This window comes from Podarcis muralis, chromosome 4 (assembly GCF_964188315.1).
Source record: "Podarcis muralis chromosome 4, rPodMur119.hap1.1, whole genome shotgun sequence".
NCBI lineage: Eukaryota > Metazoa > Chordata > Lepidosauria > Squamata > Lacertidae > Podarcis > Podarcis muralis.
Window position 1 is genome coordinate 14,918,653 of NC_135658.1, and position 21,863 is coordinate 14,940,515.

The following is a 21,863-nucleotide window of genomic DNA, read 5'->3' on the forward strand; positions in this document are numbered from 1 at the left end:
ATTCTTTGGGGGACTGTTTAAATCGGTGTCACAATACTTTAAAGGTGTGAGTGTGGCCCTTGCCTGGAGGCAGCCCAGAGCCTTTGCAGCCTGAGCCACACAGCTCTACCAGTTCAGCCCTTCAGTGAATGCTTCTCAAAGTAAAGCCAGGGGTTTCTTATAGCACAGGAAGAAGGGGGTTGTGGATGTGCCTGAATTTTAGCAAGCCAGTGGCTTTATAGCTGTGGACCGGGCAGCAGTGGCACAGGAAGGGGCAAGCAAATGGCAGAGGCACCCTCCTGGCTGTGATGTCGCTGCAGCAGGGACAGGCAGCTGTATGGCTGGAGGGCGGCATCCCCCATACAGCAGCAGGACCCCCAACCCATCACTCACCACCCTTATCCTGTCTAGTTCTTGTAAGCAGCAGCGCCTTCGCAGCCAGGACAGTGCCGCTGCTGAGACCACGGGGCAGCAAGTTTCAAGGATCACCTTTGGTTTTGCTTTTTAACTTAAGATCCTGATGTTCAGCCCCTGGAGCTTGTGCAGAACACCTAACACTGGGAAAGAACGAAAGAAATCTGAGCCCAGAAATGTGCTTCCAAGTCTCAGAACTGGATAGAGCTTGCAGGCCTTCCACACAGACACACATCCCTGGGTTACCCCAAGCTTCCTTCATTTCAGCAGTATAATTCAGGGAGGGTCACTGTGTTGCTGCTATGGTTGAACATCTAAGAGTCAGAAGTCCTTGCTGACCAACAGCAAACATCTCAGAAATCTACCAGTAAGCTCCCTTCTGCCTACTTATGGTTTGGATTGACCTCAGACAACCTTGTGGGCTCCAGAGGTTGTTGGGACTACAACTCCCATCAGCACGGGGTCGCGGGCAGGGGCTGATGTAGCCCAGCAATAGCTGGAGGCCGCCAGGTTGTCCTAGGCTGGCTTAGACGATAGGGACTGTGTTGGCTTCCGATTATCTGACAGCCCTATCAGCATGCAGACATCAGGGCAGGCGCCGGAAGGCGAACGTTCACCTTCCAACCCTCCATGGCGGCAGACCTTTGCGCAGCAGGATCTCAAGTCCCTGGAAGCCAGCAGCCCTGAAGAAGAGTTCCCTAGAACAACAGCAGCAGAGATCCCCTTTCTAAATTCTTTCCTACACAAGACACACAGCTAAAAATACAACTCAGGGCAGGGTGAGGAGGAATAAAGAGAAGGCACATGATGTGTCACTAGGAGGTGCTAAGTCCCAAGACTCCTCAAGGCACAAGGATGCCGCATTTCAACCGGTTCCCATTTTTTGTCTTCACAGCTTCTGAAAGCCTCTGCAGGCTCCCTTTGTTGCTGGTTTTTTGTTTTTTTTGCGGGAGCAAAGCCCTGCTGTTCACAGCACACACACACACACAAACAAGTCCTTGCAGTTTATTCGGGCCTTCTCTGCGCGCCCTCTCCCCACCACCTCCCAAAAAGCACAGCTCCTTTCCATGGCGCGCAAACCACTGCGACGCTCCTGTCGCAGTTGCTTGCGTGAACCCAGCTCTTCCCGCAGGCGGAGAGAGAGCGCACCCGGCAGGTCCGCCCGCCGTGCGTTGGTCCACTTTATACCACAGTCTCGTTCCCTTTCCCAGGCTTCACCCAGCCGTCGGCCCTCTTCTCCCCCCGTTTCACCCTGCCAGAGTTCACCAGCCGGTTCGAGCACTTCTGCCAGGTGTGTAGCGTTTTGGCAGACCAAATCCACATGCCGGAGGTGATGCCCACCAACAGGGACATGAAGATCTTCAGCATCTCCACCGCCATGTTGGAGTCGTCCGCCGAGTAGCGGAAGATAGTCCAGTTGGAGATTTCGTAGAAATAGCAGGCGATGACGCAGGTGGCCGGGACGGTGTAGAGCACCGAAAAGACCCCAATTTTCACCATCAGCCTCTCCAGCTTGTCGGTTTTCGTCCCGTCCTTCTGAAGGTTGGACCTGATTTTAAACAGAGCCACCAGGCCGGCCGCAATGAACAGGGTCCCAATCACCAAATAGGTGAAAAGAGGAGCCACCACGAAACCCGTCAGTGCATCCAGGTTCTGGTTCCCCACGTAGCACAGCCCGGTCAACTCGTCCACGTCCACCAGCCTCATGATCAGGATGACGATGGTCTTCACGGCGGGGATGGCCCAGGCCGCAATGTGGAAATAGGAGCTGTGCATTTCGATGGCCTCGTGGCCCCACTTGAGTCCTGCAGCCAGGAACCAGGTCAGCGTCAGGATCACCCACCAGATGGAGCTGGCCATCCCGAAAAAGTACATCAGCAGGAAAATGATAGCACATCCTGTGTTCTTGAGGCCTTCTTGGACGAGGACAGGTTCTGCCGCCTCCTCAAAGTCGCAGGAAATCCTCTCCCGGCCCACAATCAGCCGGACGATATAGGCGATGCTATAAATATTGTAGCACATGCTCAGGAAAATGATGGGGCGTTCGGGGTAGGAAAACCGATAGGAATCAACCAGAAAGGTCAGGACCGTGAAGGCTGTGGAAATGAAGCACAGGCTAGCCCACACAGCCATCCAGATGTCTGTAAACTCCTTGGCCGAACGGCTGTAGAGGCCGGCGTCGTAACCACACTTAAGGGCGCAGTTCAGGCTCCTCTTAACCCAGATGTATTGGTCCGGGTTGGATCCTACCGAGTGGCATTCCTCTCCAGGGTTCAAGGGCGACTTGCTGTGAAGAGGCACCTCTTCGTCCCCCGGGCCCTCCATGCACATGTGGTTGTCGCCGTTTTGCGGCGGGAACTTGCTGCAGTTCAGGGTTTCCGGCCAGGAGAAACCGAATTCCTTCAGGACCGGCTCACAGCGCCTCTTGACGGAGAGGCACATGCCGCTGCAGGGGCCGATCGGGGTGTCGATCTTTTCTGTGCACAAGGGGACGTAGACGGAGCAAAGGAAGAACTGGAAGAAAGAGAGAGAGGGAGAAAAGAAAGGACAAGACAACTTTTAGGAGGCTGTAGGAAGGCACCAGCACGCTCCCCCCCCCCCCAAGCCACTGAGGGAAAATAAACTTGGGAATCGCGTTTTAATACAGAACATAAACCTGAAAGTGTTCAGTTGCAAAAGCTTCAGTGTGCATTTTGCTCACACTTTAAGATTTGGCCAAGGTCATACCAAGGATCAGCACAGAGCTATATTTCACAAAACGCGTACAGAGAAAGCACATCATTCATTCTTGAAGGCCAAACCAGATGGGACTTTTATAGGATTGCCATACGTCCAGAATTTCCCAGGCATATCTCGAATACTGTGGTCATAAGCAGTGTCCAGGCAGAAATTAGCAATACAGTGGTACCTCGGGTTACATACACTTCAGGTTACAGACGCTTCAGGTTACAGACCCCGCTAACCCAGAAAAAGTACCTCGGGTTAAGAACTTTGCTTCAGGATGAGAACAGAAATTGTGCTCCGGTGGCGTAGCGGCAGCAGGAGGCTCCATTAGCTAAAGTGGTGCTTCAGGTTAAGAACAGATTCAGGTTAAGAACGGACCTCCAGAATGAATTAAGTACTTAACCCGAGGTACCACTGTAACGTCCAGGAAAATCCGGACATATGGCAAGCCATGTCGGCAATGATGTCATTTTCCCCGATTTCCCTTAAAAATAGGCAATTTTATTTTGTGTCCGGATTTTCACTTGTTGAAAATATGGCAAACCCTAGCTTTTATCATGTGGTTTGATGCTGCGTAGCTGCTTCTTTAAGAAATAGGTGGCTCCAGGGGGGAAATGTCCCAGGCTGGGCCTGCAGGAAGGGAGAGTTTCAATCCCCTTTGCCTTTGCCACTGTCCCAGTCAGGACTCACTGTGCCTCCCTACTATTTGTGATTGTACCTTTCCTCCTTCCATGGCAGATTGCAGGATCAGGGAGGGGAGTCTGGTTAAGACTGTAGACCCCACCACCACCACACGACAGTCCTGACTGGGCTCAAGAGCACCGTGCTGCTAAACAAAGAAACAAAAAGCTCTGCAACACCAAATTGTGTGTCAAGGCACATCTAGTATGGTCCAGAACACAAGAATTTTTAAGGAGTACAGTGGTACCTCGGGTTACAGACACTTCAGGTTACATACGCTTCAGGTTACAGACTCTCACTAACCCAGAAATAGTACCTCAGGTTAAGAACTTTACCTCAGGATGAGAACAGAAATCGTGCGGTGGCCGCACGGCAGCAGCAGGAGGCCCCATTAGCTAAAATGGTACCTCAGGTTAAGAACAGTTTCAGGTTAAGAACAGACCTCCAGAACGAATTAAGTTCTTAACTCGAGGTACCATTGTACAGTGGTACCTCAGTTTATGAACTTAACCTGTTCCGGAAGTCCGTTCTTAAACGGAAATGGTTCTTAAACCGAGGCACGCTTTCCCTGATGAGTCTTCCCGCCGCCAGTGCCTTTCCACCATTCGGATTCCATTCTTAGACTGAGGTAAAAGTCCTCAAACCGGGATGCTACTTCTGGTTTTGCGGAGTTCATAAACCAAATTGTTCATAAACAGGACTGTTCTTAAACTGACATGCCAATATATAAACTAGAAAATATGCTACAGAGGGTGAATTTCATGGGAAAGGGCAATGAGATATCTACCCCCTCCCAGATTACAATTCCATCCAGAGCATCTCCTCCTTAAATTCTATAAAGACTTGGCTATCATGCCTGACCCATGCAACAGAATCAAACAGAATATTCTTGCCTTGCAGGGGGTTGGACTAGATGACCCTTGGTGTCCCTTTCCAACTGTACAATTCATGATTCTAAGCCACACTATTATTGTTTCTGGGGATTATTTGCTGCAAGTGTAAGAACCCAAGTTTTGAGTTTTGCCCTCAGATAGATTTTAAAACTCTGCATTTGTGAAGTGAGCACAGGCAGGATAACTCCCAAGTTTAGACAGACTTTCTCCCTTTTTTAGGGTTCTGAAAGTTTTGGTATTGCTGGGAATAAGTCTATCAAGGTGCTTTACAGTCTCATTACTCCCATTTTTCAGACAAGGGCTCAGTGACATGTCCAAGCTCACATACAGAGACCTAGGCTCTTTAAATTAAACCTGGCTCTTCAAACCCTGGTAGATCTTTATTTCCCAAACATGCAAGAGAATACCAGGCTTCCCATTAAGAAACAGTTTTAAAGAAAGATGGAAAATTAAGCTTATAAACAACCACTTTAGCTGCCAGCAGTAAGTACAGAATCCCTCTCAGCAACCATCTGAGATGGCCATCTATCATGGATGCTTTAGCTGAAATTCCTGCATTGCGGGGGGGGCGGGTTGGACTAGATGACCCCTTGGGTCCCTTCTATGATCCTATGACCAGGCGGGAATGTTTTAAAACGTCACAATAATCTTAGGCCGCAGTTACTAATGTGGGCTAATAAAAATATTTGTGGGCTAGTAACTTGTCTGAGCTTATTTGCAAGGCTGTCTTAACTGCATGGAAAAAAACAAGTGTTTCATTTGCCATCGCCTGCGCTTGGAAGCTGCACAGTTGCCCATTTCTTTCGTACATTCCATTTAGAAGTCAACTCGAAGATTCTCTCTCCAGTGGTGTGAAAATAGCTGGAATACTCCAGGCATAGCTGCTCCTCGTTTTGTTTATTAACTCCAATTCAGAGCGCACTCTCTCCCGTGTGAGCCGCAGTCCAAATTCCTGAGCTGCCAGAGGGAACATATATTCAGGCAGGGATAACCTGCCAATCAGAGGGGGGGGGGAACCATTTCTGCTCCATCGTTTCTTAAGCCAACTGCTTTCCGACTTCACGGGTAAATTAACCTCAAGAGAGGGGAGGGGGGAGAACGCGGGAAGCGAAATAGAAGAGGAGAGATCTTTTGAATATTCCGTTTCACCCTGGCAGCCCCTCTTGGATTTAGATGTTATTGTAAGTGGGTTTCTTATCTGCAGATTCACACCCAGTGGAAATGTTTGCACCAAAAGTTCCTTCTCGCATGTCTGCATAAGCCTTCCGGTTTCCTTCCAGGCCCAGAAGAGTGTGGTTTAGTTGCATATTTTATAACTCACTTGTTTGATTGTTTTTATTCCTACGTTGCAAGCTGCTCTGCGTACAATAGAAGGGAAATGGCATAAGCAGCTTTGACATTTCGCCTCAGACTAGTTCCAGGAAGAAGCGGGTCCCAAATCCCTACTGCTGTTATGAAGCTCACTAGGCGCTCCTGGGTCAGCCTAACCAACCTCGCAGGGTTGTTGTAAAATTTGGTGGGAGCCGGGAGAGAACTACTACATATGCAACCTTGGACTCCTTGGAGGAAAAGCAGGAAAGAAATGTAGTACCTGTTGAAACGCACAGAGGTTTCTGGAACTGTGGCTTTGCACTCCAGAGTTGCAAGTTAGATATTAACTGCCCACGGGCAGGTTGGAAAATAAAGGAGCAAACAACCTGCCTCACTGCAACTGAACAGAGAATTACCAAAACAAAACTGCAAATGACGGGGGCATGGCTAGATCCTGGTTGGCTTAAATGCACCTGCCACCCTCTTCACCTTGGATGGCAAGAATTTGCAACCCAGGTTCAGAAAGCTGTGAAGATGTCTCAGTGTGTTGCTTTCCTAATTTGAACTCTTCTCTCTCCCTCCCTCTTCCACCCACCCACCAGGGGAGTAAATATCCAATTGCACCTGCTGCTTTGAGATACTTGGCAAAGGTTGTTTTTGTGTGTTTTTCCTCTCTCCTAAATGCCAGCTACTATCTGCCCTCTGGGCTCTTTGCGCCTGGTTGTGCCAAGGTATAGCAAAGCAGGCGTTGGACTGGTTGTGAGCTGTGGCAATTCACCGAAAAGAACTGAAGGTCTACCGCAGACCTGCTGCGGCTCCCCAGCGAATGCAAGATTCTGGGAAGCCCCCCGCGGAAGCATCGCTTTCTGAAGACTCTCCTGCAATCAGAGGGTGTGTCTGCGTGGCTCAGGTCAGCTCCACAAAGGAGGGAGATGGTCTATATCTGTTGCAAAGTTCCACAAAGCAGCTCAAGGAGGAGACACTTTCCCCTGGGGCTGTGCAGAAGTCTAGCGGGTCCGTCCTTGTGCAATTGGGGGTGTATGTATCTGAGTTTCAAGGGGTCAGGTACACAGAGCAAACAGGATTTCTGGGGCAGTGTTCTTCTTGCAGGGGTGGCTTTGCCCAGCTGAGGCTTAGCAACATCTGCCCAGCAAAAGCTCCACGCATGCGGAGGCAGAGCTGGATTAAAGTTGGTGCCTGCCGCTGGAGGGCTCAGCAGCTCTTCTGCACCAAACTGCCAGGGCGAGGGAGGGAACACCTGAAAGGGGCAGCAGGCTGGATTACCGAGGACCGGGGATCCCAGAGCGTTTAGGGCTACTGGCACCAGAGGTTCGTTATCAGGTCATCACAGCAAAATGGGGAAGAGACAGACGAGGAGGTGGAAATCAAAACACAAAGAGGCACAGGGAGCAAAAAGGTAGCCTCGAACAGCAAAAGGGCTTTACACTCAAGCAGAAAGGCAACTCTGATCTACAGCCTTTTGGACTCGGATCCAATAAGCCCCCAGTCTGAGGTCTGAACTACGAAGGGTGGGCATGGCACGCACAACGCACCGCCCTGTTTGAGAGTTGGCCAGCTTCAGACTCCCGGCTGAATCAGCACACCTGATCCCCCCAAAGCCTTCTGTCTGGAAACACCCGGGAGTGGATTAGGCTCTCCATTGCTGCCATGAGTGTGTTTCGAAAGGGTGGGGAACGCTCACCATTTCCTCATCCTCGCAGTGAATAACACGCCAGGTATGGCAGAAGAATTGGGTCTGAGGCGGAGCCCCACCACCCACCTTCAACATCCTTGGCTAAAGTTCCTTCTTGTGTGCAACAATAAGAGAATAGTAACCTTAAGCATGCACAGAAAGCATTCCACTCCCGAGGCTTGTGAAGTGCGCTCCCACCCTCAGAGGACGCTCCTCCCAAACAAGTTTGAATCACAACCTTCCCACAGCGGTAAGGGAAATGCACTCTGCACACGCCCCGAGACCCTCTCATGCATTCACTCCAGCCGCAGCGTCCACTTCTGGCTCATCGCTGGCGCTAAAAAAACACCAGCCTTTTGGAAAACCCAGAAGTGGCTGAGCGGCGTTCTCTTTTGCGCGCGTTTTCCCCGACGTTAAAGCCCGGTGCGGTCCGAACGGGATTACTCCTCCTATGTAAAATGGGCTCAGGATCGCAACCCTCGGGAGGGAACTGCGCGCAGTTCAGAGCTGCCGACTCCCCAAGGAGAAGCGTCCGCGCGGAGCTCCGCCGGCGCGCAGCCCGAGGTAAGCGGCACCCTTTACCAGCCTCGAGGGCCGGATAAATCCCTGGGCGTTTGGCGAGCGAGGGAAAGAGCCCAGACGGGGCGCGGAGAGGCCGGGGTTGGAGGAGACGCTGGACCCACCTTGAGCTGGCTGGAGCAGCCGTACTGGATGAGCGGCGTGAAGGTGGTGAGTTGAAGCTCGGCGTCGGGCTGCCAGTCGTTGCCGGCCAAGTTGGGCATCTTGGTGACGTTGTAGCCCAGGTTCTGGCACATGGGGATGCGGATGGCATCGCAGCGGCGCTCCTCCTCGTCGAAGCCGCGCGCGCCTTGCGCCCGCAGGAGAAGCAGGAGCAGCAGCGGCGGCAGCAACCGGGCAGCCTTTTCCCCCGGCTCCGGGGCCATCGCCCAGCCAGCTGCCCGGCTTCCCCTTCGCCGCCGGGCTCCAGCCCAGCCCGAGAGACACGAGGAAGCCGCGAGGCGCCACCCCAAAGCGGTCCCGCCGACCCAAAACGCCCGTACAGTCCGTGCGCCCGGCCCGTGCGCCCTCGGAGCGCGCGTCTGGCTGAGCCGGCGGCGCAGCGCGGGGTGACACCGACCGAGGCAGCCCCTCCAGCGAACGCCAGGCGCCGCGGCCAATGGCGGAGGCCGGCGAGGGGTGGGGGGAGCAACCTGCCCGGGGGAGGGGCCGGCGGGCGGGGGAGGGGCCGGCCCGCCCCGATAGGGAGCCGCGCCCACCGAGGGAAAGTTAGAAGCCCGCGCGGGGTCACTTTCCCGGGAGCGGCGAGGCGACTGCGGCCGTTTGGAAGAGACTTCGGTGCCCCAGGGCGAAGGAGCGCCGCGGCGGAGCTTGCTTAGCACATTTGGCAGAATTGAAAATGACCGAACCGCCTGGGAACTGGAGGGGGCGGACTGCCGTCTAGGCTAGCTCCGGCTTGGGGCAGAAGGCTGCGGAAGAGCCAATTCCAAGGGGCCGAGGTCTCTTCGTCCGCTTCCCCCAATATTTATTTTGAGGGGGACAGCTTCCGCCCTCTCCAAAGTTGATGGGCATTGTCATTTAAATTTTGGGGGGGTGCAACACGTGATCAATTATGTGGGACAGGGCTTAATCCAGTAGGCATCCCTGCAAGGCTGCAATTCTTTGCAAGCTCGCTCGGAAGGATCTTCGAGCTTGCTGCTGAACAAACATGAACAGGAGCACGTATCTTATGCATTTTCTGGCTTTAGAATCATAGATATGTACAGTTGGAAGGGGCCCCATTCTGGTCCAACCCCCTGCAATGCAGGATTCCCAGGGTGGCCTCGAACCAGTGGCATAGCGTGGGGGGTGCAGGGGGGGCCGGCCGCACCGGGTGCAACATCTGGGGTTAGGGCAAATCCACAGGTTAGGGGGCGCAAATCCATGGGTTAGGGGGCGCAAATTACTTGCCTTGCCCCGGGTGCTGACAACCCACGCTACGCCACTGCCTCGAACCACCAACCAAACACACGGAACAGAATTTACATCCCACTCACTGTACTGGCCAGCTGTTGAGGGTAACTTTTTATGCCTCTGTGACACTAGTCCTTGTGGTGCAGTGGGTCAGTGTGACCGGCTGTTAACCAGAAGGTTGGCGGTTTGAGGCCACCCAGGGAAGGCTGTGGGCAGGATTCTGGCATTGCAGGGGGTTGGACTAGGTGACCATCAGTGTCCCTTCCAACTCTATGATTCCATCAATTTATTTATTTATGAAGAATACTCATGGGCCAAAATGTCATTTAAGAAAATCAAAGTGGCTTACAGCAATTATACACAAATTACGTTAAAAAGCACATGAAAACACTTAACTCACATATCACTTGCTATTACTGCAGATGTTTTTCTCTCTTTTTTCAAAATCCTTGCAGCATAGAAATGTTTTCAGCAAACATTTAAAGGTTTAAGCAGAAGGTGCCTGCTATTGGACGATACTCGACAGAACCTGTTGGCATCTGTCTGTCTTGGGAGATAATGGAGGAGTGCCCCTTTGGGGGCGAGGTCAAGCTGCTGGAAGGTTGCAGCGGCTGCTGTGGCTGTAGAGACATGTTTGCTTGCAGCTGGGGCAGGTCATGTCCACGGAATGGAAGATGGCAGGATCTCTCCCAAGGATGTGCTCTATGGGGAGCCGGCTTCAGGCACCAGGCCAGTTGGCAGACCAACTCTGTGTTACCAAGGTGTCTGCAAACAAGACGTGAAGGCTGGCAACATCCACTCTGCCATGTGGGAATTGAATTCCAAGCACAATTCAAAGTGTTGGTGCTGACCTTTAAAGCTCTAAACAGCCTCGGCCCTGTATACCTGAAGGAGCGTCTCCACCTCCATCATTCAGCAGGGACACTGAGGTTCTCCCCCAAGGACCTTCTGGTAGTTCCCTCATTGCGAGAAGTGAGGTTACAGGGAACCAGGCAGAGGGCCTTCTCGGTAGTGGCACCCTCCCTGCGGAACGCCCTTCCCATCAGAGGTCAAGGAAATAAATAACTACAACTTTTAGAAGACATCTAAAGGCAGCTTTGTACAGGGAAGTTTTTGGTGTTTGATGTTTTATTATGCTTTTATATTTGTTGGAAGCCACCCAGATGGGCACGGTACAAATAATAAAATGATTGTTATTGTTATTACGCATGTCCAGCAGTTAGAACAATAATAGTGAACTCCTCCTAGGTGTTGTTGGTCTCCAGTCCCCCTCATCCCTGACTATTGATCATGTTGGCTGGGGTTGATGGGAGCTGGAGTCAAACAACAGCTCCATCAGGCCTCTTCTCCCTCAACAAGATAGCTCAGTCTGTAAATCGTGAGACTCTTAATCTGTGGGGGTTTGAGCCCCACAGTGGACAAAGCAATTCCTGCATTGCAGGGGGATGACCCTCGTGGTCACAACTCTATGAGCTGTTACCATTCCAACACACTGCCTCAGTGGGAGAGATAGGAAGCAGGACTCAGTGCATCGTTGTTGTTGTTTAGTCGTTTAGTCGTGTCCGACTCTTTGTGACCCCATGGACCAGAGCACACCAGGCACTTCTGTCTTCCACTGCCTCCTGCAGTTTAGTCAAACTCATGCTGGTAGCTTCAAGAACACTGTCCAACCATCTTGTCCTCTGTCATCCCCTTCTCCTTGTGCCCTCAATCTTTCCCAACATCAGGGTCTTTTCCAGGGAGTCTTCTCTTCTCATGAGGTGGCCAAGGTCTTGGAGTCTCAGCTTCAGGATCTGTCCTTCCAGTGAGCACTCAGGGCTGATTTCCTTAAGAATGGATGCGTTTGATCTTCTTGCAGTCCATGGGACTCTCAAGAGTCTCCTCCAGCACCAGAATTCAAAAGCATCAATTCTTCGGCAATCAGCCTTCTTTATGGTCCAGCTCTCACTTCCATACATCACTACTGGGAAAGCCATAGCTTTAACTATACAGATCTTTGTTGGCAAGGTGATGTCTCTGCTTTTTAAGATGTTGTCTAGGTTTGTCATTGCTTTTCTCCCAAGAAGCAGGAGTCTTTTAATTTCGTAACTGCTGTCACCATCTGCAGTGATCATGGAGCCCAAGAAAGTAAAATCTCTCACTGCCTCCATTTCTTCCCCTTCTATTTGCCAGGAGGTGATGGGCCCAGTGGCCATGATCTTTGGTTTTTTTATGTTGAGCTTCAGACCATATTTTGCGCTTTCCTCTTTCACCCTCATTAAAAGGTTCTTTAATTCCTCCTCACTTTCTGCCATCAAGGTTGTGTCATCTGCATATCTGAGGTTGTTGATATTTCTTCCGGCAATCTTAATTGCATCAGTTTTGCCAAAAGCCCAGCTCCACCAGGCTCTTTGAAAATGCTCCTTCCCATTTCCCACTGAGGCTGCAATGCTCTGCACACCTACAGTGTGATCCTATACACATCAACTCAAAACCACTGAGCTGAAGGAAGCTCTCTCCTGGGCAACTGTGTATAAGGTTTGCAGCTTCAACTGGGAATTCTTCTGAGTAAGCATGCCTAGGATTGGGTATGTGCCAATATCCTTGAGTGTGACAGGATTGCTTTTGTTCTCTCATCTCCACGCCCTCTTCTGCATCTCCCAAATGTCTCTCGCACCCTTTTCTAATCCTCGCACATCATTCAAGGGACCCCCTCTCAGATAAGACCCATCTACAACCCTCTGCAGGGAGTTGCACCCATTCATTATATTGCAGCGTGTGTCTGATAAGATTCAGCCTAACACAAAAGAGTCATTCTTTCCCCCTAAATAAGAGCAGACAGCTGCGGTATTGCACTGGTCAAACAACTAATAAACCATTTTGCATAGGAAGAATAAGGGTCAATTCAAACAACTAAATTGTGGGGGGGAGACAGATGGGAATCCAGTAGAAGATAAGTCAATGTGCCGGGAGACATCTGGAAAATTAGACGAATGATCCATCCATTGCTTAGATTGGTCTTCCCCAAGAAAGCGTCATCCAGATGTTCTGGACTACAATTTCCACCAGCAATGGAAGCAGTGGTGGGAGTTTTAGTCCATAACATCTGCAGGGCACCAGCTTGGGAAAGGCTAGTCTCGTCTGCCTGGAAAACCTCTTCAGGGTTTGGGGCAATTGGAGAGGCAGTGTAGTGTAGTGGTTAGAGCACTGGACTAGGACCCCAGGGTTGAAATTCTCACCTGGCCACAAAGATCACTGAGTGACCTCTGACCAGTCACTGCCTTTTGTAGAATCACAGAACTGTGGAGCTGGAAGTGTTCCTGAGGGTCATCTTCTAGTCCAATCCCCTGCATTGCAGGAGTCTCAGCCTCAACTACCTCACAGGGTTATGGGGATTAAATGAAGAAGGGGAGAACCATGTATGCTACCTTGAGTTCCTGGGAGAGAAAGGTGGGATATGAAAATAATAATAATAATCTCTCTGGGAAAATATAAAAGTTGTGCATTTGAGCACAATATTCAGAATGCTTGTCGATACAGATAAATCAATTAATACTTATCAAAATAATTGGGGAGGCATCAGATACCAACCACCATCTGGACTGGATAAGGAAAATGTTCCTCAACAAACAATTAGGGCAAATTTAAAAGAAAAGTTTCCACAAGTTCAGTTTTTTTTGTTGGTGCTCAGGTTCCTGCAGGGCTTGGACCCCTACTTATGCTGCGGCCAGCACTTCATGCTGGAAAACAAAGCAGCAAATACATTAATTTTTTGGATTTATATCCCACCCTTTGTCCCTGAGGAGCCACATAGAGCCAACGCACAAACAATTTAAGAACAAAAACAACAACAAAAAAGCATTAAAACAGGTTAAAAACAATTAGATTGTTTTCACCAAAATCTATAAACAGTTTCCGTTGAAAACAGTCTTCCATCCCATTGGGATAGCTCAGCGGAATATGAGACTCTTAATCTCAGGGTTAGGGGTTTGAGCCCCATGTTGGGTGAAAGTTTCCTGCATTGGGTTGGACTAGATGACCCTCGTGGTCTCATGATTTTATTATTTTGGGGTTGCCTCTGGGATGATGCTGTTGCTGAGATAAGCCTCATTATCTGCCCATGGTTAAAGAGATTGTTATCAGTAGTTCCTGGTGACAATGAAGAAGAACCTTCTAAGGACTTGATTAGGTTTCTCATTGTAAAATGGGGGGGGGGTGTATCTCATGTCCTTATGTTATATTGTATACTTCTGATGCATACAATAAAAATAAAATAAAGATATATTTTAGTATATAATCATTATTTTCAGCTGCTCTTCACCACCCAGGACTCTACTGGACTAAGGACAATATTAAAGGGTAAAGGGACCCCTGACCATTAGGTCCAGTCGTGGTCAACTCTGGGGTTGCGGCGCTCATCTCGCTTTACTGGCTGAGGGAGCCAGCATACAGCTTCCGGGTCATGTGGCCAGCATGACTAAGCCGCTTCTGGCGAACCAGAGCAGCGCACGGAAACGCCGTTTACCTTCCCGCCGAAGTGGTGCCTATTTATCTACTTGCACTTTGACATGCTTTCGAACTGCTAGGTTGGCAAGAGCTGGGACAGAGCAACGGGAGCTCACCCCGTCGTGGGGATTCGAACTGCCGACCTACTGATCGGCAAGCCCTAGGCTCTGTGGTTTAACCCACAGCGCCACCTGCGTCCCAAGGACAATATTAGCCCTTTGCTAATACAGTATTTTCCCAGCATATAACTTTGGTCATGTAAGCCGGCTCTGACTCAAGGCTGATTCACACAATTCTTTGCATGTGGGGCAGATACAGGGCAACTGAATTCTTATTCAGCCAGACTAGGAGTGCCAAATTGGCCCTGTAACCATGGGTGCCTGGGGCTGTGGGTGCCATGAAGAGTTCATGGCCCTGGCACCTAAATTTGTGGGTGCCTAGCCCCTTCATGGAGAATTTTGTGGGTGCTCGGGCACACAGGGCCCCAGTGAGTTGGCACCTATGAGCCTGGCTTTAGAACAAAGCTCCCGTCTTAGCATGAGATTAAACATTTACAGACTTTATCATATGCTGAATCGGGCTAGTGATGAAGCCACCAAACAACATATTGATGTGGAAAAAAGGGCTCTGTTCAGCTCGCGACAGATGACACGCAGAGAATGGAGCAATCGTGTTTAAAGATAAAATATTTATATCACGCAAAATGAGGTTTACGCAATGCCCACAGCGCAACAAAGAAAAGTGCTGTTTCCCAGCACTGTAGTCACTCCACAAATATATTTGTATGGCCAGCCGTCCAAATCTGACCTAAGTCATTCCTTACAGTGTTTAAAAGAGCCAGCACAGAAGGGTTTAGAATTTAGACAGCACAGAATGTTGCAGATTGTGACTTCCTCCTTTATCGTACTTTACACAAAAAGGCACATGTCAGATTCTTCATTTTTACCTCCATATCGTGCACAAGGAGGTTGACTTTAAATGTATGGTTTAGATGCGTCATTCAGAAATACCTTCCTGAAAGAATATGGCACAAGTGCAAAACATGGAGTTTTTGCTGCAAAACAACTGCAACAGTTTGGCACTGATGTGGAGGGGATCCCAAATTTTGGGATTCGTAGTTAATGTTAAGTACAAACACCATGTTTGATGTATCAACTGCTCAGTTTGTTGGGTGCTGCAAAATGCCAGGTTTTTGCTGCAAAACGGTGCAAAGAAAAACCCTGCAAAACTGGAGCACGGGTTTGGAGAGGATCCCAAATTTGGGGGTTGGTAGTTAATTTTCCTGCAAGGAGCTATCGCTGCATCTTGTAGCAGCAAACTTCATGCATTATAAGAAGAAAAAAACCCTGCTCCTTTTCCCTTATGGGGCATTCCAGAGTTTGTACAGAGTCCTCCTAAGGTTCCCTATCGGTAGGAGAAGTCAACAGAGGTCAACCAGAGAATACTGAGAAGCAAAGCGGTTAGTAAGCCTGATCTTTATTAAAGGAACTGTTGCAACAGGGTCTCCACTCACCACACACAGGAGGGAGGATAACCCTGAACAATGGTGGGCAAGCCCTTATATAGACTTTTGAAATTGCCCAAGACCACTCCCTAAAACATCATACATACATCACAGAAGGAGGCGGTCTACAGCAGAAATCCTGCCTGCCTGGATACCTAATAATGGCCACTGATTGCAGCCTGAACATTCTTTTGCGATGGTTAATACTTTAGTTAATACTTTAATGGTTAATACTTTAGTTCCTGAATTAACAGGCTCACCAGCTCACCCTATTCATACACAAATATGCCCTTAAGACAGGCTTTGCAAGCAAAAAGACAACGGGAAGGCTTTCCCCATTTGTCTCCCTTACTGCAGAGGTATATTTGAGGTCATTGGGAGAGTCAAAATAGCTTCAGGATTGCTCTCCCATATTATTTCAGACACGTGGTTCATTTATATATGTGTGCATTTATGAATATTTATTCTATTTGAGAGACCTTAAAATTCTTATAACCCAAGTATTGCGTGATTCTGAAATATTTTGATACGTTTAATCAGGACGCCCCAGTGCACCACTGAGAAAAGGACTACAATATTCCTCCTGCTGAGAAAGCAGAGCAGAACATTTGGGATACTTTGACGTTCACTCGGTGAAACAGTCTGCCTCCATATAAGGCAGCTCCCCATGTTACCTGGACTTGCCCTGCTCTCAGAGGAGCAGTAATTGCTTTTAGAACCAATAAATGCAACTAGTGTTACCAAGGATTGGCCAACAGAGTTGCAAAAACTTTGCTACTCTTCCTTCCAGTCCTGGCACACCTCCAACAATTGGTGATTAATCTAGCTGTGTGATGCTTCTCCAGCCAGCTTGCGATCTGTAACTTAAAGGCATTGGTGGGAAGATGCATGCAGGGTTCATAGACTTCTCGTTCGGCATGCATGAGTTAAGTGAGGAGGCATTTGGATTCTGATACCATCAGAAGTGTGGGATGTAACATAAGCAGTCAAGTACAACACTTCCTGTTTGCCTAGAGTGGACACAGACGGGTGGGGGGGTGTTGATCCAGCCAGTTGAACTTCCTGTTATACCTGGTCTGGAGCATCCTTCCTTTGCATGTGACCAGGTAGGTGGGCATGACCCTTGCAGACCCCACAAAAGGTCCAGTCACGCAGCCACCTTCCTGTTTTGATGCCTTTTCTTCTCTTGGACTGCACTGCTGGCTCTCTGCCACATGGGCCCATCCCTACAAGGATGTAAGCCACACTGTATCTACAACTACTAGCTAAAGCCTGCCTTCAGGGTTCCAACTGTGAACTGAATGTGAGTAAACTTCTTATTACTTTTAAAAGAAGCTTCTTGTGTCTTTATTCTTTTTAGGAGGGATAAAAGGAGTCTTACCAGGAATATGAACAAAGCCAGATTGGATTGCTTAAGTAAAGAGATTCAGACGAATCTACCAACTAGCTTCCTGCTATATATTGGGGAATGCACTCTGCTGATGACGCACAAGTGTGAGTGAGGAAGGATACTATGAAATCAATATATCCTCTCCTAGTATCTACAACATTCCCACAAGAAGTTCTGCAGGCATTGGCCGGAGTGACTCTCCCAGTAAGTGTGCAAAGGATTTCTGGCCTGCCTGATACATGCCTGCTCAATGGATTTTCTGCCAGGGAACATGTAGAGAGGGGTTGCTTGCTGCCTAAACCGCAGTACTGTAGTGATCTTTTGGTTGTTGTTGCTGTTGGTTTTTTTATATATAAAAAAAACAGTGTTGAAAACTGCAGGTTGAAAATTGGGCTTGCATCACTGAAGGCCAAGCCGCGCAATATGTTTCTTTCAAACTGACTGTTTTTTGTGAAAGTATGATCTGCTGCTGCTATTTGCACAAGCATGGGGCAAAGTCTACCCAGCACCCTGTGATCTGTCCCTGCTCTCCACTTCTGTATGCTTCTGTACAAAGTATGTTCATCAGCAGCGAGGTGCTAGGTTACGTATTTATTTCGTAAAATATATACACCCAGGGCTGGATTTTGGTTTGATGAGGCCCTAAGCTACTGAAGGGAATGGGGCCCTTTATATGTCCAGCTGTCATTTGTCAGCAATAAATTGTCGCTTTTTTTCTGTCAAATATATGCTATGTGGTAATTTATGGACCTAATAGGTATCGAAAGCCATTTGTACATGCAGAATGTAGACACCCTATATACAGAAATGAGCAAACCAGTGAAATTTTAGGGTGCAGGCTAGCAGGTGGGGCCCATTACTTACATCATGGTTTCCCCAGCCACTCTGGGCAGCTTCCAACAAGGATTAAAAATACATCAAAATGTGACACATTAAAAACTTCCCTGAACAGGGCTGCCTTCAGATATCTTCTAAAAGTCTGATAGTTGTTTATTTCTTTGACATCTGAAGGGAGGGCGTTCCACAGGGCGGGTGCCACTACCGAGAAGGCCCTCTGCCTGGTTCCCTGTAGCTTTGCTTCTCACAGTGAGGGAACCGCCAGAAGGCCCTCGGCGCTGGACCTCAGCATCCGAGCAGAATGATGGGGGTGGAGATGCTCCTTCAGATATACTGGACCGAGACCGTTTAGGGCTTTAAAGGTCAGCACCAACACTTTGAATTGTGCTCGGAAACGTACTGGGAGCCAATGTAGGTCTTTCAAGACCGGTGTTATATGGTCTCGGCGGCCACTCCCAGTCACCAGTCTAGCTGCCGCATTCTGGATTAGTTGTAGTTTCCGGGTCATCTTCAAAGGTAGCACCACTGGTTCTTAGAGGGGACTGAACAAATTCGTGGGGAACAGGGCTGACTAGATATGATGGCTATGCTTTGCCTCCGCAGTCTGAGTCAATATACGGTACTTCTGAGTACCAGCTGCTGAAAACCACAGGAGGGGAAAGAGTGCCCTTTTGCTTGTAGGATTCCTACAGGCCTCTGGCTGGCCACTGTGAGAACAGGATGCTGACCTAAATGGGCCATTGGCCTGATCCAGCGGGCTGTTATGTTCTTAGCAAGAGTGATAGCAATCAAGCGTTCCATGGATTGAAGCCCGTGCATTTCTTTGGCTAGCTAAAATACAAATTTAAAAATACCCTGTGGGCAAGTTTGTGTTTTCAAAACAGGAGCCTAGGGAAAAGCAGCAGCAAGCTAAACCGGTGACCTCAGTTGGAAAAGATAAGCAATTACTTCATGCATATATTAACAGCGCTTCCATAGCACAGATAAGCACATGCATAATTGGTTCTTTAAATAGATCAAAGCAGGAAAAGGCAAGGAGGGCGGGGTATCCAGAGCCAGGAGGCAAGAAAGGGAGCCTATAGCCTGGCATATTTAGCTGGCACAGACTCCGATCAGGAAGATCACAGATAACACCCCAAAGGGTCTATACTTTAAACATGCAGCTCAGCAGAGCCACTGATTGATTACTGCTTGTAAATATCATCTTAAACCCTTTACAGTCCCTGTGTGCCAATATCTACATTTGTCTATCTAATCTGCAGGCGGACAGCTACATCTTAATTATTTTTATATGATAGGGTACGGTACGTGATGAATCCAGGAGGCATGGGAGCATGAGATAACTTTATATATATATATATGCATAATAGAAAAGCTCACAAGCTTTCTTTCTCCTTCACCTGCCCAGAGGCCAGGCTATGGGTTCACTATTTGTTAAAATAAATGATTTAATTAATCTGGACCTGAAGTGGGAAACCCTCATCAGCCTGAGGGCCATATTCTATTATGGGCGACTTTCTGGACAGCCACTTACCATGGGGTGGGTGGGGCCAGGGGCAAAAGTGAGCAGGGCTATATGCATGAATTCTACCTCTGTATAGTAGGGTAAGGGACACGGGTGGCGCTGTGGGTTAAACTACAGAGCCTAGGACTTGCTGATCAGAAGGTCGGTGGTTCGAATCCCCACAACAGGGCGAGCTCCAGTTGCTCAGTCCCAGCTCCTGTCAACCTAGCAGTTCGAAAGCACGTCAAAGTGCAAGTAGATAAATAGGTAAGGAAGGTAAACGGTGTTTCCGTGCGCTGCTCTGGTTCGCCAGAAGCGGCTTAGTCATGCTGGCCACATGACCCAGAAGCTGTACGCCAGCTCCCTTGGCCAATAAAGCGAGATGAGTGCCACAACCCCAGAGTTGTCCACGACTGGACCTCATGGTCAGGGGTCCCTTTACCTTTACCTTTACTACCTCCAGCAGGGTTATGGCCATTGCGGTTAGTAGCCATTGATAACCTTACCCTCCATGATTTTGTCTTGTCTTCTTTTAAAGCCATCTTGGTCAATGGCCAGTTGGTCACCACTGCCTCCTGTGGGAGCGAGGGCTATACAGAGTTTAATTATGTTGGTTGACGTCTGTCTGTCTTGGGAGACAAAGGAGGAGTGCGCCTTTGGGAGTGAAGTCAAACTGCTGGAAAGTTGTGGCGCCTGCTGTGGCCATAGAGAACGATATGGGAGAGACATGTTTCGTTGCCATGTGCTGTGTGAATAAGTACTGTCTTTTATCTATCCTGAATTTTCCAACACTTGGCTTCATTAGATGTTCATGAGTTCTGGTGCTATGAGGGAGAAAACCCTTTATCTAGCCACTGTCTCCATACCACGCATAATTTTAAAAACTTCTACCATTTCACCTCCGTGCCTTTCCTCTGAACTAAAAACATCCTAAGCTCCTTCTAGCAGACTCCAATTCTGAGTGTTGCCTCTTTAACTGGCCTTTCTCCTCTTGTCTCTTAGCAGCAGTGCGCTGGGCATAACTTAAGCAAGTTAATTTTTTTCCTAGGATGGAAATAAGTTGTAGGAGAAGCATCACTTGCTAGATGTTTTTTAAAAGCCTTAGAAGCAGAGCTGGAGGAAAAAAAAGATGGAAGGAAAAAATAGAATGGAGCCCAAAAAGAGAACTTCCCACTAAACGGAGCAGATATCTGGTTTATACCGTATATTTCCGTGTATAAGACGAGATTTTTTGCTAAAAAAAAATTAGTAAAAAATTGGGGGTCATCTTATACACGGAACATGGGCATCTGGGGGAATTTGTAAAATATTTAAGCATATGTCTGGGATTTTGGTTTGGGCAGGCTGAGGCGGTCCCTCCTGCTGCCGCCCCCCTTCCCCCCCCCCCCGGGCTGCATGCTGGCGACTGGCTCGCCTCCTGAAGCCCCCGCTGGCTCAACCATGGGATCAAGAGCAGCTGCCACCGCCACCGCTGAGAGCTGCCTCAGCTACCTCTCCTTGCCCTTCTTTCCTTCTTTCCCTCTTTCCCTCTCAAACTCCTACCCTGCCCCCAGCCACCTCATCACCTTCCTCAGCTCAGTTTGCTTGCTGGTGTGGCCCGGTGCAGAGTGGGTGCTGTCTCCCCCCGGCTCTTCCTTGATGTGATGGCCTGGGACTCAGGCTCGGAGCTGGAGGAGTCTCAGTCCGCACCGGATCCTCTGCCTCAGGTGGCATCTGAACCGAGTCTGGGGCCTGATTCTGAAGAAGAAGAAGAAGAAGAAGAAGAAGAAGAAGAAGAAGAAGAAGAAGAGTAGTTTGGATTTGATATCCCACTTTATCACTACCCAAAGGAGTCTCAAAGCGGCTAACATTCTCCTTTCCCTTCCTCCCCCACAACAAACATTCTGTGAGGTGAGTGGGGCTGAGAGACTTCAAGGAAGTGTGACTAGCCCAAGGTCACCCAGCAGCTGCATGTGGAGGAGCGGGGAAGCGAACCTGGTTCACCAGTTTACGAGTCTACCGCTCCTAACCACTACACCACACTTGCTCTCAGTCTGCACAGGTTCCCCTGCAACAAGCACCAGCTGGGCCTAGTCAGGGCCCTGAGCCTGCCCTGGCTCCAGATGCGGGGATGACCTCGTGGCCTTCAGCTGGGCAGTCACTTACAGCTGCTCCACTACCAGTTGGGTCAGGAGAGGCCGAGGCAGCCTCTGGGTCTAGTAACCCACCGACATCTCCCTAGCTGCAGAAACTAAGGTCTGAGAGAAGGAGAGACCTGAGCACTCGCAGGAGGAGTGCTGGCCTTTGGGCAAGACAGGGAGGTGAGTCACCGGGGGATCAGGACCAGCCATTACCCCAACAGAAATAAAAGGCTGCCGGACCGCGCCCCAGGTTGCGGGAGCAACATTGCTGCTTGCTGGAACCTGCCTGAGACATTGTGCCTGACCTAGCCTGGTTTCCTGCCTTGGCCCTGTTGGACTGACTCCTTGCGGAACCCT

The 21,863-nt window shown here is 49.4% G+C and overlaps 2 protein-coding genes across 2 annotated transcripts in view; one reads left to right on the top strand and one right to left on the bottom strand.

Annotated features, from left to right (window-relative positions):
* Positions 1 to 1,384: 1,384 nt before the first annotated feature.
* On the bottom strand, positions 1,385 to 8,868 carry FZD4 (frizzled class receptor 4). The gene is made up of 2 exons (XM_028726019.2): positions 8,379 to 8,868; positions 1,385 to 2,907 (listed from the first exon to the last, which is right to left on the bottom strand). The coding sequence occupies exons 1-2, from the start codon at positions 8,637 to 8,639 to the stop codon at positions 1,576 to 1,578; spliced, it is 1,593 nt and encodes a 530-aa protein (XP_028581852.2). The 5' UTR covers positions 8,640 to 8,868; the 3' UTR covers positions 1,385 to 1,575.
* Positions 8,869 to 16,937: 8,069 nt separating this feature from the next.
* Positions 16,938 to 21,863, top strand: part of TMEM135 (transmembrane protein 135) — a 185,977-nt gene continuing 181,051 nt past the window's right edge. Inside the window, exon 1 of the mRNA XM_077926976.1 lies at positions 16,938 to 16,958. The gene's annotated coding sequence lies outside the window, so the exon portion shown is untranslated. The remainder of the gene's footprint in view (positions 16,959 to 21,863) is intronic.